General features: G+C 38.6%; 1 protein-coding gene and 1 pseudogene across 5 annotated transcripts in view; both read left to right on the top strand.

The window, feature by feature from the left end:
- Positions 1-19329, top strand: part of PAIP1 (poly(A) binding protein interacting protein 1) — a 35717-nt gene that overhangs the window by 11847 nt on the left and 4541 nt on the right. For all 5 annotated transcript variants that reach the window (XM_005657616.3, XM_005657615.3, XM_003133921.6 and 2 more), the window contains exons 4-9: positions 3951-4063; positions 8498-8609; positions 10430-10555; positions 12493-12599; positions 15285-15402; positions 16218-16272. In XM_005657616.3, the coding sequence (XP_005657673.1) occupies positions 3951-4063; positions 8498-8609; positions 10430-10555; positions 12493-12599; positions 15285-15402; positions 16218-16272 (631 nt within the window). The remainder of the gene's footprint in view (positions 1-3950; positions 4064-8497; positions 8610-10429; positions 10556-12492; positions 12600-15284; positions 15403-16217; positions 16273-19329) is intronic.
- LOC102162000 lies at positions 12615-14845 on the top strand (annotated as a pseudogene).

The raw sequence follows: 19329 nt of genomic DNA, 5'->3' as shown, positions 1-19329 counted from the left end.
AAAGACTGGTTCTCTCCACCCTGATGTAGAATTACTTAGCATTATTGTAGGGACAGAAAATCCTGGGAGAACTTTTTGGCCTTATAGATGATTCTTTAAAAAAAAACCACCCACACACAAAACGCCTTGACTTGAAGCTTAACATTTCTGTGCCTTTTATTTAAAAATCTTGAGGATTTACATCTTAATTCCTTTAAAAATCTAGTATTCTAGATTTTTCACACAAAGTTTATTTATTTACTTATTTATTTTTATCCTTTTTTTGTCTTTTCTAGGGCCATACCTGTGGCATATGGAGATTCCCAGCCTAGGGGTCTAATTGGAGCTATAGCTGCCGGCCTACTCCAGAGCCGTAGCAACTCAGGATCCGAGCCAGGTCTGCAACCTACACCACAGCTCACACAGCAACACCAGATCCTTAACCCACTGAGCAAGGCCAGGGATCGAACCTGCAACCTCCTGGTTCCTAGTCGGATTCGTTAACCACTGAGCCACAACAGGAACTCCACAAAGTTTATTTTTAATCCTAGCATATTGATCATATCACATTAGTGCTATTTTAAGGGGGAAAATAGAGTCACTGGATTTGAAGAAAATTTTAAGGTTAGTAAGGGAGACTGATGAGAAACTGTAAGAGATAAACAGAAGTCTAACCTTTGGTGGTGTTTAAGTCATTGCTGAAAGAGCAGCTCAGACTTGGAATATATAAAAAGGGTGACTTATAATAGGTTGATTTTTATCTTATCTAGTGTTTCATTTGACTACTTTTCCAGTTTGTTCTGGATTGTTACTGGACCCCAGTATTTTTGGCCAACTCTTACATTTCTGAAAATTCCAGAGATTTTAAGAAGATAAAACTGCTCTATTTGTCCTGATTCCTACTTTTGGCCTCTACGGGGGTTAAAAGTAATATAAAATAAGAAAATGGAAGAATTATACTTATTTCTTGTTGCTTTTCTGGTTTCTATTTACTTTTAGCTTTCAGTAGGCTGCCTGATTATAGTTATTAGATCAGAACTATATTACCATTAAAGTTCTTGTTTTACTGTATCAGGGTTGGTTAGAAAGGCTGTAACCTAGCAAACTACAATTTCTATGATCATCTCAAAGCCATTGCTTCAAATATGTACTTAGTATTTAAGTTTTAACATTCTGTGGTCAGTAATACACAGATTTACCAACAGTTTTTTTTTGTTTGTTTGTTTTTTATCTTTTTGCCTTTTCTAGGGCTGCTCCAGCGGCATATGGAGGTTCCCAGGCCTAGGGGTCTAATCAGAGATGTAGCTGGCGGCCTACGCCAGAGCCACAGCAATGCAGGACCCGAGCCTCGTCTTCGACCTACACCACAGCTCACGGTAACGCTGGATTGTCAACCCACTGAGCAAGGGCAGGGACCGAACCCGCAACCTCATGGTTCCTAGTCGGATTTGTTAACCACTGAGCCACGACAGGAACTCCCCAACAGTTCTTAAGTTTCATTGAGGGAATTTACTCATAGCAACTGACAAAAGACCTGTTTTGTTTTTTATTTTTTGTTTTAAAAAGACAGATTAAACATATGTATTCAACTTTGATTCCTCACCAGATACCACTAAAATGACAGTATAGGGATTTTTAAAAGCCAGAATCCCACAAGGACTTTCATGGGGAAAGGAAATAGAAGTACCTATTTTTTTTTTTTTTTTTTTCCCACTGTACAGAAGGGGGTCAGGTTATCCTTACATGTATACATTACAATTACATTTTTTCCCCCACCCTTTGTTCTGTTGCAAAGAAGTACCCATTTTGAAGACTAGAAAGCAGATGGTTGAGTGGCAACTTAATTGGCAAGTCTAAAAAAAAAGTGGAATTTCTGAGAGGTCCCACTTTAGCACATTGGGTTAAGGATCCAGTGTTGTCTCTGCAGCATCTTGGGTCATTGCTGAGGTGTGGTTCAATCCCTGGCCTGGTGCAGTGGATTAAGGACCCAACACTGCTGCAGCTGTGGTGTAGGTTGTAACTGTGACTCGGATTCAGTCCTTGGCCTGGGAACTTCCATATGTCACAGGTGCAGGGGGAAAAGAAAAAAAGGAATGCTAAGCTGTTGGAGAGGGCTGAGAATCACCCTGATTTATGATGCATAATCTCCAAAAAGGCTCTAGGATAAAGATGGAGTCAGGCTAAAAAGATTCCTTGAAAATCTAAAAAAAATTAGTTGTATAGGTCTTTCTTCACTGAATAGCCAGTTTGAAGTTATTGAGGGAGGTACTCTACCAAAAAGAGGATTTAAGCCAAGGATGAAGACATGGGAACTAAGGAAATGGGGAATTTTATAGGAGAGATTGAGTGACTCATCCAGATAATGGTGAAATGAGATCCTGAGACAGTAGCCATGCACATAACAGACTTAGAGGGGTCAGGCTTCACTGATAGGGCAGAAGGCTCCAGGAAACACTTCCCTGGTAAGATGATCACACTCTCTGTGTTTGAAGTTATTAAAAAGAACAAACTAGTGAGAAGTCAGTGAAAAGTATATAAAAACAAAGTAGAAAAAAATTGAGTAAATCTAGGGAAAACAAAGTTGTGCAAGAGAGGGGAAATCCTATAATACATGGTACAGCTTTAAGTGGAAACACAAAACTAATAAAATCATGGTGGAACTATAAAGGTAGGTGGAAAGATTGGAAAATAGTGGAATGAAGTAGGGTTAGGCAGGGTGAAAACTAAATATTCATCTTTGTTGGGAAACTAGTAAGAAATAATGTCTAAACTCAAAAATCATGGAGCGTGGCGATACGGAGGTTTAAACTTTTTATCTGAAACAATTGCAAGTGATTGTCTATACAAGTAAAATTGAGGTGTAGCAAGGAAGCAGGAAACTTTAATGCTAATAATGGGAAAAGGGTAAATATTGAATTTCAAATGTTTTGTGGTACCAGATAACATATGTCAGGAGAAACCAATCTTTTTTCCTTGATGAAAACTGTACACTGTCTTGTGTGAGCAAGGAAATAATTAGAAATGAGAAGTTATATTTAGTCCATGCCAGGGAATGCTAAATAAACACTTGACCTCTAGTTAGCTCATTTAATCCTCAATGTTGCAAGATATTACTCTTATCCCCATTTTATACATAGCTTAACAGAGAAATTACATGACTTGTCTAAAGTTGCACATTAGTAACTAGATTGAACATACGGTTGCCGGGGAGTCAGGCCAATTTAGATCTAGACTCTGATTAACATCTGTGACATTGGCCAAGCTCCTTAACATCTTAATGTGTGTTCTCTACTATTATTTAAAAAATGCAGTGAAAGTTAAGTTCTGAGCACTTCTTTGGCTATATCACACAGTCTTTGGTACTCAGTGTTATTTCACTGTTTTATTATTAAAAACAGCTCATCTGTTTTGATTGTCTCTTTACCCCAAGTGTTTGGAATGTTCTTTAAGTGTTGATCTTTCCAACCAGGTACCATTAATCACCTCTTTAGGAATCAAGAAACTGAAACTCAGGAAGGTTTAGTGATGTCCAGGGTCACAAAACGGGCTTGCAAATCTTGTTCTAGACTGCTAGGTGCCAAAGTTAGTGCCATCCTATTCCTGAAAAACCCTACAGATCAATAATTTAGCAAATATTCATCATAATTAGCACTGTGCAACTGGATGTATGTACATAGTTTGTGCGGAAGTGGATTGGTGTAAACAGAGTGTCTCTTTGCTTTCTCCTAACCTCAAGTAAATGGTGGGGAAAGCTTGCCTTAATGCTTTTCTTTGTACTTATTCTGGTTCTTTGTGTAAGTTTGGGAGGGGAATTAATTTCCTTATGCCTAACGATTACAAATGACTTGTACATTTTTTCTGTACAGTTTTGGGGGCAGAAATGTTTTTTCCACTTTAGAATGTTGCTGTTAAGTATTTGCATCGTTAACTTGATATATCTATGTCATGTAAAACTTTTTTCTCTTTGAAAGGCTACATCTATCCCAAATTTCTCTTACATGGGATCTCGTCTCTGTAATTACCTGTCCCATCATCTGACAATTAGTCCACAGAGTGGCAACTTCCGCCAATTGCTACTTCAAAGGTCAGTGTGAAAAATATGAAATTAAAGGAAGGTTACCTCTAAATGTACTAGAATTTGACCATTCTTCTTTTTCTAAAACTATTTTCTATAGGAACTTGAATTGGAGAATAGGACAGACCATTCTTATTTGTGTAGTATTAAAAGTTTACATGTGAAAGTCTTTTCCAGTAGTGGTCTGTACCTTTGGTTTTATATTTAAAAAGGGCTTTCCTTTTGTAAGATCTTAAAAATGGTCATTTTACGTACTTCTTAGTACTTTTTTGACTTGAGTAAGGATCTAATTTTATTTATTGCCACACATTTAACCAGTTTTTCGCATACCTCTTTTTTGAATGATCTATTCCTTATTGATTAGAACTTCTACTTTTATCATACTGCATCCTTATACTTGAGTGTTAATTCTGGACTTTCATGATATTTATTACCTTCTCTCTTACTGTTTTATTCCCATGCTTAAAACACTTTTTTTTTTTTTTTTTTTTTTTTTGTCTTTTTGCCATTTCTTGGACTGCTCCCATGGCATATGGAGGTTCCCAGGCTAGGGGTCCAATCGGAGCTATAGCCACTGGCCTATGCCAGAGCCACAGCAACTCAGGATCTGAGCCGAGTCTGCAGCCTACACCACAGCTCACAGCAATGCCGGATCCTTAACCCACTGAGCAAGGGCAGGGATCGAACCCGCAACCTCATGGTTCCTAGTTGGATTCGTTAACCACTGAGCCATGACAGGAACTCCTAAAACACTAATTTTTTAGTAGCTAGTCTAGTTAATTCCCCATTTCTTTTTTATGTGTGGAGTCGTCTTTGCTATTCTTGCATGGTTATTTTCTCTGAACTTTAGAATCAGCATGTGAAATTACACAAATCTTGATATTTTAGAGATGACATTGAATTCATGAGCTAATGTAGAGAAATGAATTTTCTTGTAACTTGTTTTATTCAATAACAAGGTTGTCTTTGAGTTTATTGTAGTTTGCCTATTCTGTAAAGATACTTTTCTTTTTTTTTGTCATTTTAGGGCCACACCTGTGGCATATGGAGGTTCCCAGGCTAGGGGTTCCATTGGAGCTGTAGCCGCTGGCCTACACCAGAGCCACAGCAATGTGGGATCTGAGCCATGTCTGTGACCTACACCACAGCTCACGGCAACGACTGATCCTTAACCCACTCAGTGAGCTCAGGGATCGAACCCTCATCCTGATGGATGCTAGTTGGGTTTGTTAAGGGCTGAGCCATGACAGGAGCTCCTAAAGATACTTTTAATGGTTGCAGAGTATTCCGTCATGTGGCTGAACTGCTCTGGAACAGAGAAAAGATTCCAAAAGTACACTCCAGAGATGCTTGAAAATTAAGCTTTTGATGAAGGCGATACTTCAAATATATACGTGAAAGACAAATTGTGCTGCTGACATAGCTGGCTAGTTGTGTGGGTGGGGGAAACAAAGACTGGTTCCTGTCTTACTCTTTATGCTAAAATATATTTCAAATATATCAAAGACTTACAAGTGAGACAATAAATATGAGGGGGAAATTTGACAAATAAAAATCTTAGGTTGGTAAAAGATGTTTTAAGCAAGACATGATACCCACAGGCCCTAAAATAGGAAATTAAATTTAATTATATATAGATTATAATATTGAGGGGCTCATAAATTTATATGAAGTAAAGTAAAAATTAGGCAATTTGTAATACATGGCAGTGAGCTTATTTAATATCATAAGAGGGGCCTCTTAAGAATGAGTAAGAAAAAGACCAGTGTTTTAATAGAAGTATTTGGAATGACTCTGAATAGGTACATTTGGGGAAATGTATTTAACCTTACCTATAATTAAATGCAAATTATAGTTTCTAGAAAGATGTAACAGTGGGCACTTCTAGAAGGTAGAATGGCAGAAAGGCTTGTTTATCTTCCCTTGTGCTGCTGCTCCCCTTGCTCTGCCATAGAGTTACATAGAGACTTAAAATGGGTCCGAGTCCCTGCTCTTGAAAATTCTGATATAATTAGACTGAAGTAGAGCCTATGCATGGTATTTTTAAGCCTCCCAAATAATTCTACTCTAGTCATGGCTGAGAACTACTCTTTTTTTTTTTTTTTTTTTGCCTTTTCTAGAGCCGCTCCTGTGGCATATGGAGGTTCCCAGGCTAGGGGTCTAATCAGAGCTGTAGCCACTGGCCTGCGCCACAGCCATAGCAACGCTGGATCTGAGCCGAGTCTGCGACGTACACCACAGCTCACGGCAATGCTGGATCCTTAACCCACTGAGCAAGGCCAGGGTTCGAACCCGCAACCTCATGGTTCCTAGTCGGATTCATTAACCACTGCGCCACGACGATGGAACTCCTCTTTTTACTCTTTATCCCTGTGCATGCTTCTCTAGTACTAAGGTACTGTCAAAGACATTAATGTGGAGAAATGCAAATCATGTAACAAGTGAAAAGCAGATCATAATTCTGTTAAAAATATATACATACTTTGAAAAAAGCAGAAGTTATTTTCATAGCATTTACTTCTGGGTTGCAGTGACCTTGTCCCATATTTCCAAAAGGTTAAAACAGAAAAATATAATCATGTTTTGCTTTTATAATGAAAATCTTTAGCTTAAAGTTTTAGGGTCTTTCCTCTCACCTAGATAATCAACCATGTATAAGGGTAGGGTCTTGTTTTTGTATATAAATTAACGTTTGTTAATATATAATCTAACAGTTATGGCATTTACAAAATGAAAATTTCATTTCATCAAAGGTCTTAACTGCAAAAATTTTTAAAGGAAGGACAGAGAAAGGAAAGCAGCCAGCAAGGTGCTTGGAAAACTGAATTGTCATTATTGACTGACTCTCATTATTACCCAGAGTGTCCTGTTGATAAATAATCCCTGGTTTTTTTTCTGGTGAGGAATTAATTCACTGTGTATGAGAAAGGTAACAAGTGTCTTTGCATATCTGATTCAAACAGAAAATGTTGCTCATTTAATATAACTTTAAACTTTGGAATCAGCCACATAGGCACATAAGCTTTGCTGGGTTTATGGATGATGCGTAAACTGACATCAAGATAAATTCCTGGACAAGAAGTGATTTTTTCCTTTAAAAACTTTTTTTTTTCCCCCAAAGCAACCTAAACTGGTCCCTCAGATGGTGAAAACCATCAAGTCTTCATAAGCTGCTCCCTTGGTCTTTAAAAGGAGAACTATCAAAGTCAGTTTTATAAAACACAGACTTTCCTAGAATGTTTTTTTTTTTTTTTTTTTTTTTTTTTGTCTTTTTGCTATTTCTTTGGGCCGCTCCTGCGGCATATGGAGGTTCCCAGGCTAGGGGTCAAATCGCAGCTGTAGCGACTGGCCTACGCCAGAGCCACAGCAACGTGGGATCCAAGCCGCGTCTGCAACCTACACCACAGCTCATGGCAACGCTGGATCCTAACTCACTGAGTGAGGGCAGGGACCGAGCCCGCAACCTCATGGTTCTTAGTCGGATTTGTTAACCACTGAGCCATGACGGGAACTCCCCCTAGAATGTTCTAATCACCTTATCAGTAAAGATAAAATCTTGAACACTGAAAGTGAATATTTAAAATACATTTAAAAATTCATTTTAGTAACAGCTGATACCATAATTCACTGATGTAGACAATGACAGACTTATTGTGATTATTTTAGATATCTTGTAGGAACTATATCTGTAAGTTCTAAGGCAAGTGAACCAAGTGAGGGGGAAATCAAGCAAGGGAAAATAAGTGGACTCCTGTAGTCTCTTTTGGAAATAGGGACCAAATTAATTGACTTCTCTCTTTCTCTGTGGTTCCAATTGGGGACTTCTCCCCTTATTTCTCTTCTGATTTGTATGATAGGCTTAATTTATTTTCAGCTTAGTTGGAGGCTATCTATCTATATAAAACCAAAAATCTGTTTCAAAGTTCATATTTAGGCAAGAGTAAAATATTTTATAGAAAACTTGAGTAAAAACAGTGCTTTCTTAAAAAGTCTATAGGACAATAAGGTAAGGCTGCGGTTTTTTGTTTTTTTAGTGCTAGTATACAACAAACTTCATGAAATCTATGTTGCTTTAACTTGTTACAAACTTGATCTAATAGGTTTATTTTAATCTATTCCTAATCAGTTTCTTAAAATTAGCAATTTTAGTGTGAGAAGATGATGCATATTCTGGTCTCTACAATAGACAGAAGCACTTTTTATTACAGAAAATCAAGGTGTTGGTACATTATACTTGCCTGTGTATTGTTTGTGGCCAAACTGACAATGGTCATCTTGTTTGACTATTTAAAAAACAAAGCAAAAGAATGTATATATATGTATGACTGGATCACTTTGCTGTACAGCAGAAATTATTACAACATTGCAAATCAACTATAATAAAAAGTGCATCAAAAAAACACACAAAGCAATGTGAAATTACAAATGGTATATTTTTATTAGATGTCGGACTGAATATGAAGTTAAAGATCAAGCTGCTAAAGGGGATGAAGTGACTCGAAAACGATTCCATGCATTTGTACTCTTTCTAGGAGAACTTTATCTTAACCTGGAGGTAAGGTTTTCTTCTGTTCAGTACTGACAAAGCCTGAGAATACAAACTGATCTCAATGAGTGATTTGTATTCATATTAGTCCTTCACAACATTAAGAATGAAATGGGAAAGGAAGAAAATAATGTCTCAGTACCGCCTTATGGTAGTGTCCTTTCTCTAATGTACCAAATGTACTGTTTTTGTCTTCCTGTTCATGGCAGGATGTTGGAAAATAGTCACTAAGCATGTTAAAGTCTTTATGTACTTTTGGAAAGCCATGGTTTACATGTGGGTTTAAGCTTTTGGAATATAGATAATCATGCCTTTTTGAATCCTTGCATCATAAGTATTAATACATTTAATATGTTGAGTTTCAGGTGGTGACTTAAAAGCAGCTTGCCCTGTAGAGCACAAGCTTTGGATAAAGAGGGGGGAGACTAGAGTTTGTGGATCTTTTCCCCTTAATTACCCACAGTAGCTCTTTTTGGTCCCGTTTTTATATATTAACCTTCCATATAAACTGTATTTGTACAAAGTCTCCAGCTTAATTGTTGGTATACTTGAGTGTATGCTTGTTGGTAGGCAGTGTAAATGCTGAATATTACTTTGTAATGTATTTGCTTGATTTTTTTTTTGGGGGGGGGGCGAGTTATATCTGGATAAGCATACCTTCTTAAACTCTGATCTTTTGAGAACTCAGTATTGTAAACTCCTGAAAGGACACATGAACCCATCATCAAATGTGCATCACAGTCAGTGCATTTAAAAGGGTTGTGTCCAATCTCATGCCTCACTTATCCCTTTTTACCATAGAAGGCCTTATTTTAAAATAAAAAAATCTCATGCCTTAATCTTTTTCAGGTTCATTTTTCTTTTTTTCTTTCAGGGCCACACCCAAGGCATATGGGAGTTTCTAGGCTATGAGTCAAATTGGAGCTGCAGCTGCTGGCCTATGTCACAGCCACAGCAATGTGGGGTCTGAGCCATATCTGCAACCTACACCACAGCTTACCCGCTGAACCACAACAGGAACTCCTCAGTTCCATTTTTGTATAAGCCAAATAAGAGCACCAATCTAAAATGTGCCTTAAATGAAGAGTCACTTTAAGAATGTTGTCATGAGTTCTCTTGTGGCCCAGCAGGTTAAGGATGCGGCATTGTCACTGTAGCGGCTTGGCTGGACACTGTGATGTGGCTTCAAAATGGCCCAGGAACTTCCACATGCCACTGGTGCAGCCAAAAAAGAAAAAAAATGCTGTTGTACTTCCCATGTAGAAGTAGTGATGCAGTGTGTGGGAAGTATAAAGATAAGATATGGCTCCTGAACCTACAGTTCTTCAGGCCAGAGAGCTATGATACCTCTTCCATTCTGATGAAGGTTTTTTTTTTTTTTTTTAATGATTTTCTTTCTTTCTTTTTTTTTTTTTTTTTTTTTTTGCTATTTCTTTGGGCCGCTCCCGCGGCATATGGAGGTTCCCAGGCTAGGGGTTGAATCAGAGCTGTAGCCATTGGCCTACGCCAGAGCCACAGCAACGTGGGATCCGAGCTGCGTCTGCAACCTACACCACAGCTCACGGCAACACCGGATCATTAACCCACTGAGCAGGGGCAGGGATCGAACCCGTAACCTCATGGTTCCTAGTCAGATTCATTAACCACTGCGCCACGACGGGAACTCCATGATGAAAGTTTTTTTTAAAGAGTATAAAGAGCTATGTGTCCCCCAAAAGGGGTGAGCTAAATAGGCTAGCGAATGCCTTATGAACATTATAGAGGCTCAAGTTATTCTGAGCATATGTTTTGTATTATTTATTTGCTTTTCATTTTCTTTTGTCTCAAAGATCAAAGGAACAAATGGACAGGTTACAAGAGCAGACATTCTTCAGGTTGGTCTTCGGGAGTTGCTGAATGCCCTTTTTTCTAATCCTATGGATGACAATTTAATTTGTGCGGTAAAATTACTGAAGGTAGGTTTTACTTATTTTTTCCTTAAAATTTAACTGTTTCGTCTCTTTAGTGTATAATTTAGAAGAGGGAAAGTATGTATGGTACACAAATGAATTCACCATAAGTTATTGCTTTAAGTATTGCTTTTTTTTTTTTGGCTTTTTAGGGCCACACTTGAGGCATATGAAAGTTCCCAGGCCAGGAGGTCAAATTGGAACTGCTGCCGCCGGCCTATGGCACAGCCACAGCAACACAGAATCTGAGCCGAATCCATGACTTACACCACAGCTCATGGCAACGCCAGATCCTTTACCATCTGAGCGAGGCCAGGGATTTAACCCACAACCTCATGGATCCTAGTCAGGTTCATTACTGCTGACCACAACAGGAACTCTTAAGTTAAATATTGACATTTGACTTTGCTTTTGAGTTTAAATGTTGGAGAAGCAATATATACTTATTGTTAAATATCAGAAGCAAAATTTAGAAGTGAAAGAAATGGAAGTCCTTCACTCCACTTCATCTTTATTTATTTTTTTGTCTTTCGTCTTTTTGAGGGCCATACTCGCGCATATGGAGGTTCCCAGGCTAGGGGTCTAATCGGAGCTGTAGCCGCCGGCCTACACCACAGCCACACTAGATCCGAGCCTCATCTTCGACTTACACCACAGCTCACGGCAACGCCGGATCCTTAGCACACTGAGCAAGGCCAGGGATCAAACCCGCAACCTCATGGTTCCTAGTCAGATTCATTTCCATTGTGCCGTGAAGGGAACTCCCTCCACCTCATCTTTAAATTCCCTTTCCTTTCTTTCCCTTGTCTGTGTGTGCTCTCATAAGTAAGATCTTACTCTTTTGGTGGCTTTTTTTAACCACCTAACAAAAATCTTGGATCTTTGCATGCCATATAGATTTGCATGGCTCTTGCTCCAATAGCTTCTCAGTATTCCACATGCACATTTTTTTATCCATTTTATTGTTGAACAGTTAATTTAGCCACAGCAGTACTGTCAGTAATCTTTCATTTTTATATATGTAGTTGTTTATTTAGGTTAAATTCCTGTACACAGATTTGGTGGCTCAGTGAATGTGTATACCATAATTTGATAGGTAATGCCAAATTTCCTTGCCAAATGCTGAACCAGAGTGTACACCCCTTTCCCCATATCCTTCAGTGATGGATATAATCAATCCTGGGTTATGTTTTGTTACAGATGAATAAAAACAAAAACCTCATTTAATTTTTTTCCGTTATATCTGGTTTACACTGTTCTGTCGTTTTTCTACTCTACAGCAAGGTGACCCACCCACACATACATATATACATTCTTTTTCTCACATTATCATGCTCCATCATAAGTGACTAGATATAGTTCCCAGTGCTATACAGCAAAATCTCATTGCTTACCCATTCCAAAGGCAATAGTTTGTACCTATTAACCCCAAATTTCAAGTCCATCCTGCTCCTTCCTCCTCCCCTTGGCAACCACAAGTCTCTTCTCCATGTCATGATTTTTCTGTAGAAAGAAAAACCTCATTTTAATTTGCACTTTCCTGATAACTAATGAGTTTTAAGTCTTTTTAAAGTTTCTGTGAATTACCTGTTTATATCCTCAACTCATTTTTTTCCTAATGAAGTTTATATTTTTTTAATTCAAAGCTTCTGTATTTATTGCATGTTGCATATTTTTATAAGTGATATATTGATTAATTTATCTAGCCTATCTTAGTCATAAAGCAGATATACCGTACAGTCATTGGCACATAAAACCTAAGATTAAACTTCTGCTATATGGTCAAGAAAAATGAAGTGAAGTGATCCCTGAATATTTAGATGATAGAAAATAATTAGGAATATTTAACTTGCTAAATTCAAAAATGCTTGTACTGCTACTAACCTTTTTAGAATTTCTATACTTTATTGAATTCTTTATTTTTCTGATACTTGCTTTTTTAGTTGACAGGGTCAGTTTTAGAAGATGCGTGGAAGGAAAAAGGAAAAACTGATATGGAAGAGATTATTCAAAGAATTGAGAATGTTGTCCTAGATGCAAATTGTAGCAGGTAGGAAAAGAAGTAATGTCGATAGCCAGTGGATCTCAATCCCTTGCTTTTTCTTTGGGAGTTGTTTTTAATCTGTTGCACTTGATGAGAATAATCTTTATAGAGCTACAGAAATACTTTCTTTATCTGTGATTTCTACTCAGGCATTTTTCTTCAATTGTATTTATAAATTGAAAAAATACATATTCCTATGATAATATGTGAATCCATTGAAAAGTAAAGTGATTCAGACTTTAAGTTCACTAAATATTTGAGTAAAGTGCTACTGTAAGTTCAGTTGAAGATTAAAAAAAGAGCATTGCACTGCCTTTAAGAACCATATATGGGGAGTTCCTGTCATGGTTCAGTGGAAGCAATCTGACTAGCATCCGTGAAGACACAGGTTTGATCCCTGAGGCTTCGTTCAGTGCGTTAAGGACCTGGCATTGCTGTGGGCTGTGGTGTAGGTCGAAGACGTGGCTCAGATCCCGTGTTTCTGTGATTGTGGTGTAGGCCAGTAGCTACAGTTCCCATTGGACTCCTAGCCTGGGAACCTCCATATGCTGTGGAGCAGCCCTAAAAAGACCCAAAAAAGAACGAAAGAAAAAAAAAGAAAGAACCATATATAGTCAGAGTTACCTGGGACACATTTCAAGGATTTAAAAAAAAAAGGTGGCAGGAGCCAGGCAGTGGGTGTGAGCATGCAGGCAGGGCTAGGGGCTGGGCCATGGCTCCAGAACCTTGATGAGCCGTAGCCTTCAAAGCACCTTGAGCTGCCACCTGGAACCTGAAAAATTGCTTTAGCAGCTGGTCCACTGCTGACCTGAGCCCAGCAGGGTATGTGCATGCACTATAAGATGCTGGCTATGAGTCTGACATCTGCTTTACCTCAGTGCAAAAGAGAACAGTTTGGACTCTCTAGACAATGCTGGATGCTGTTGATTAAATGTGGCTGCCAATGGTAAGAATTTAGCTCCTCAGAGTGGCACTGTGGGGGTCTGACTTGCCTCAATAAAGCAGAAACACTGCTGCCAAGCATAGTGAGGCCCAGGTAAAGATCTGTAGGTTGGCAATCCTTTGAAGTCCTGCTACCTCCAATGGAGCCCAGTCATCCCTTCCACATCAACATCAGTGAGGATTGAAGGTATGCAGACCTCACTGAAGGTCAGCTACCCTCCTGTGAGAGTCTGAAAAATACTGTTGTCAGAGCTCTGCCCTTTTGGAAAGAAGAACTAGTTCCCCAGATTAAGGAGGGGAAATGGGTACTGATTGTAGCCCATGGCAACAGCCTTCTGGGGCATTGTAAAGCATCTGCTCACTGGCATGCTCGTTGTCTGTGAGTTGGACAAGAACTTCAAGCCCGTCAAGCCCATGCAGTTCCTAGAGATGAGGAGACCGTGCGTAAAGCCATGGAAGTTGTGGCTCCACAGGGCAAGGCCAAGAAGTGAGGGCGAGCAGCAGACTACTCCCAAGGATAGCCTCCATGCCCATCCCTTCTTCTGCCCTTTTCCCCTTCATGTTACACTGACCACATCTGTAAGTTGTAGGTGCAAACAGGGACTGTTGGCTCCCAGTTTTGTACTGACCCATTTTGTCTCTTGCACCTATTTCTTCATACAGTCTAGTCAGAATGGCACCTCTGAGACATGGTCCTTATTCCAGGCTGTTGCAAAGCTTGTCCAAAAGGGTGAAGAGGCAGTAATTTGAAGAGTTTTGCTAATGCTTTATTACTAAGGACCTGCTTGAGTAAGGGATAGGGAGGAACCATGCTAGGGTGTGACCAGTGAGGAGAAGTAGGAGAGCCTATTTGTGTTCCTAGGAGTCAGTCCTGTACTTTTCTGTAGTCAGGTGACTGCGGGGCTCTTATCATTACAAGGAAAGATGAATATAACCTGTGTGGTGATTCAAACAAATATTTCCTCCCTGTCTCCTTAATATTGCAGTCAATCCTGAATGTTTATATGTTGCATTTACTTTTACAAAAAAAAAAAAAAAAACATTTAAAAAAACCCTTCTGGGGTTTCTAGTGGTAGTTGAAACATTCCCACTTGTCATCAGAAATAAATCATTCCTTATACCAATATGAGATTGTGAGTTTAGAATCCCTCTCCTGCCTTATTAATCATATCCAATGTGTCTTTCACTGTGCCTGATTTCTTTCTTTTGTGTGTGCGTATATGTGTGTGTGTGTTTTTAGGGCTGTATCCGCGGCATGTGGAGGTTCCCAGGCTAGGAGTCCAATTAGAGCTGTAGCTGCCAGCCTACTCCACAGCCACAACAACTTGGGATCTGAGCCACATCTGTGACCTACACCACAGCTCACGGCAACACCAGATCCTTAACCCACTGAGTGAGTCCAGGAATTGAACTTCGTCCTCATAGATGCTAGTTGGATTCATTAACCGCTGAGCCATGATGGGAACTCCCCACTGCCTGATTTCTGAATCATGTTCCAGTTGCTTGGCCCTTACTTGAGCCCAGTACTCATTTGAGTATAACTGTTCTAAATTTTTTTTCCAGATCAGTGTAATAAAGGGGTGAGGTACAACTTTTAAAAAGGTAAATTTGTGTCATTATAGGGAATGTCTAGAGAATCAAAACATTGGATTATATGTTAAATTTTTGAGACAAAGTTTTGGGCATCTGTGATATTTTAGAGCATGATAAACTTGCTCATTTTAACTGATTCTCAACTTTTGTCTGCAGAGATGTAAAACAAATGCTCTTGAAGCTTGTTGAACTCCGATCAAGTAACTGGGGTAGAGTTCATGCAACCTCAACATACAGGGAAGCGACACCTGAAAATGACCCTAATTATTTTATGGTATGCCAGTATTTATGTTTTAAACTTGGTTACTTCTTGAATTCAGTTTTGGAAATTTCTAGATAAGTTACATAAAACTGTTCTCAGAATTTAAAACCTAGAAGCTTTTCACTGGCTTAGGGACACATGGCAGCCAGCAGACGAGGCAAATAGGAGGAGAAATACGGACTCCTCAGTGAAAGGGTGGACTAGAGAAGGAGCCATTCATTGGTAAGGGAAATTAATAAGGCTTGGACTTGGGTGAATGTAGGGATTCCAAAAAGCAGGGTTGTTTTTTGTTTGTTTGTTTTTGTTTTTGTTTTGTTTTGTTTTAGAGAATTCATGATCAGAGGCCTGCATTTCAGACTTTTACTTTGCATGCTATAGTAAATAAGAAAGTGAAAATGGTTACCAGGCCAGGGATGCCCTGAAGCTCCAGACAGGACCAAACATAAAGCACCTATGGAGGAAATGCTCCTACAACCCCAACAATTTTTTCTTTACATAGGTTCTTTTCAGCCTACATAAAGAAACAGTTGGTGGGAAGGAACCACAACTAAAAATTAGCTGACACTAAATCATAATATACAACAGACCAAGTTGCCATGAGTGTGACAGGCAGTGGACAGCAGGATTAGAACTGCAAGCACTTGAGAGAATAGAAATCTGAAGACCATAGACTTTCCCAGTGAAGTGAAAATGGCTGCTAGGAAGTTAGGTTTTTCTTTTTCTTATATTATCAGTTGACGAATGACGTCAGCCATCTTTATTAATGAATGTGCTTTTAAAAATAAATTCTGAAATTATTACATATTTTTATCACTGATTCATCCTAGAATGAACCAACATTCTATACGTCTGATGGTGTTCCTTTCACTGCAGCTGATCCAGGTATGTTGTCTCAGGCATTTTCCTCCCGTTTTTTTTGGTGTTTGTTTTTTTGTTTTTTTGTTTTTTTTGCTAAGATAGTAAGTTATAGAAAATCATAACCTATTGGCATGAAGTTTTAATTTTTTGAAGAGTTCATATTCTAAAATACAGAATAAAGGTTTGTCTCACTAGACTGTTCTTACACTTACCACTTGGTACCATTTCAAATGGAACATCTAACTCAGTATATGGTATCTTGTCACTCTAATAAGGAGGGATTTGAAGAATCCCTCAATTAAATGCAAGCATTTTAATTTCTGTAATATTTTGTTTGTATACTCTAAACTTTCAGGTGGTTAGAATGGAAAAGAGAGTTCTAGTTCACTAGAACACTCGTTTAGCAACTTTATTGTTCTGGGTTAATACTTGCAGATATTAAGAATTACAGACTATTAATATTTGATTGGTCAGTTAATTAAAATCTGAATCTCTAGAGTTTCTGTCATGGCTCAGCGGGTAACGAATCAGTATACATGAGGATACAGGTTTGATCCTTGGCCTCGTTCAGTGGGTTAAGGATCCAGTGTTGCCGTGAGCTGTGTTGTAGGTCGCAGATGTGGCTCAGATCCTGTATGGCTGTGGCTGTGGTTTAGGCCGGCAGCTGCAGCTCCTATTTGACCCCTAGCCTGGGAACTTCCATATGCCTCAGGTATGGCCCTAAAAAGCAAAAATAAAAATAAAAAAAAATAAATCTCTGCACACCTCCCCTTCCAGAAAAGAGCCATTTGTAGAATGATTGCTTTAATTGTGATAAATAGGACTGCAGTGTGAGCAAGAGAATTTTCCCACTTGGTATAAGTTTGTCAGAATTTTCCTATTTGTTTTCCTCTGGATAGCAGACACTGGACTGTCCTATATCTCTAGCCAAAAGGAGGTAGAATGAAGGACTGCTTAACTTTCCAATTTCAAATTATGAAATATTCAAAAAATATAAAAACTACAAAAAACTGGCCTCTTGATTCACTGCCAAGATTAAACAAATTTCAATTTTCCGTGTTGTATACTTTGGGTCTTTTCAAAGAAATAAAACCCTAAAGATAATATTAAACCATTCTCTGTGCTGTAATTGATCTTTCACCCCAGTCTAGTCCTTCTATCAGTTCTCTCCAGGAGGTAGTTGCTATCCTGAAATTGGTATCATTGTGCCATCTGTTTACTTCATATGTCTATAAACAGTAGGTATTATCATAGAAAGCAGTATTAACCTAAGAGGTATCTTATTGTATACATCTTTCTGCAGCTTATTTTTTATTCAGGTTCTTATTTAGTATTATTTTGGTATTTATCCATATTATATATAGTTTTAGTTCATTCATTTTAAATGCCAAATAATATCCTACACAGTAAACCACATTGTATAGATTCCCCACTCGAGGATGGTCTGGTGGCTCACACTCATTTGTATAGCACTGTGGGTAGTAACATCTTTAAGAATCTTTGTGTACATGCAGGGGTTTCTGATTTAAGGAAGTAGAATTGTTACCTTATAGGCTATGTGCATCTTCAACTTCACTCAGTGATGCTAAACTGCTTTCCAGCATGATTATACCACTTCATAGTCCCACCAGCAGCATGCACAGGTTCCTGTTTCCCATTGTTGGCAACACTTACTGTTATCAGACCTTTTTTCTGCCAGTCAATTGTATGAAATTGTAAACTTTATTTCCCTACTAGTGATAGTGAATTCCTTATCACTAAGTGATCCTTACAGTTTGTGCTGTCTTTTTACTTTGTTTTGTCACGTGGAAGCTTTGAGTGTTAATGTAAACTAAATGTTTCTGTCTTGTTTGTACTCTCTGTGACTTAGTTTCCTTACTAAATTCCATTTTGTTCTCTTTTAATTCTAACCCTGCTGTTATTTCTGATTATCACATACAAAATTGTTTATCTTTTTTTGCAATCTCATATTTCTGTCTTTATAACTTATTTTTCTTTTTATATGGAGGTTCCCAGGCTAAGAGTTGGATCAGAGCTGCAGCTGCCAGTCTGCACCACAGCCACAGCAATGTGGCGTCCAGGCCGCATCTGCAAACTACATCACACCTCACAGCAAGGCCGAGGATCAAACCTACATCCTCATGGATACTGGTTGGGTTTGTTACTGCTGAGCCACAACGGGAACTCCAATTTTATTGAGGTGTAATTGATTTACAATGTTAATTTCTGTGATACAGAAGAGTGGCTCAGTAATACATAGATATTTTTATCCTTTTCCATTGTGGTTTATCACAGGTTATTGAATATAGTTCTCTGTGCTGTATACAGTAGGACCTTATTGTTTAACTGTCTTTTTTTTTTTTTTTTTTTTTGTCTTTTTGCCATTTCTTTGGGCCGCTCCCGCAGCATATGGAGGTTCCCAGGCTAGGGGTCGAATCGGAGCTGTAGCCACTGGCCTACGCCAGAGCCACAGCAACGCAGGATCCGAGCCGCGTCTGCAACCTACACCACAGCTCACGGCAACGCCGGATCGTTAACCCACTGAGCAAGGGCAGGGACCGAACCCGCAACCTCATGGTTCCTAGTCGGATTCGTTAACCACTGCGCCACGACGGGAACTCCTAACTGTCTTTATTAAACTTTTTTTTGGAAATGATTTCAAACTTACAGTAAAGTTACAAGGTAAAAACTAAAAAGAACATCCATCTACCTTTTACTCAGATGTACCTTTTGCTGACACTTTATTTCATTTGTCATTTAGTCTCTCCACACTCATTTTTTTTTTCTTAACCATTTGAACTTAAGTTACATATATTATGGCCCTTTATGATGGCTCAAGCTTTTTAACTGCCTGTTTTTCTTTATGAAAACTCCTTGTGGCTTGGACTCTAGGAACATCTATCCAAAGTGAAGTTTATATTTGCTTGTGCCAGGAACCATGGGGATAACACTGGCTTGGAACAAGTTATTTTCTTGTCTATAGGGATTCTTTATGTGGATAATAGAAATTTAAATGCAAGCCTATTGTTACAAATTCTCTGGTGACTAGTTTCTTCAGAGTACTTCTAGCCTGACCCCAAA

The sequence above is a fragment of the Sus scrofa genome, chromosome 16, assembly GCF_000003025.6.
Source record: "Sus scrofa isolate TJ Tabasco breed Duroc chromosome 16, Sscrofa11.1, whole genome shotgun sequence".
Lineage (NCBI taxonomy): Eukaryota > Metazoa > Chordata > Mammalia > Artiodactyla > Suidae > Sus > Sus scrofa.
This window is presented reverse-complemented; position numbering and strand designations above follow the sequence as displayed.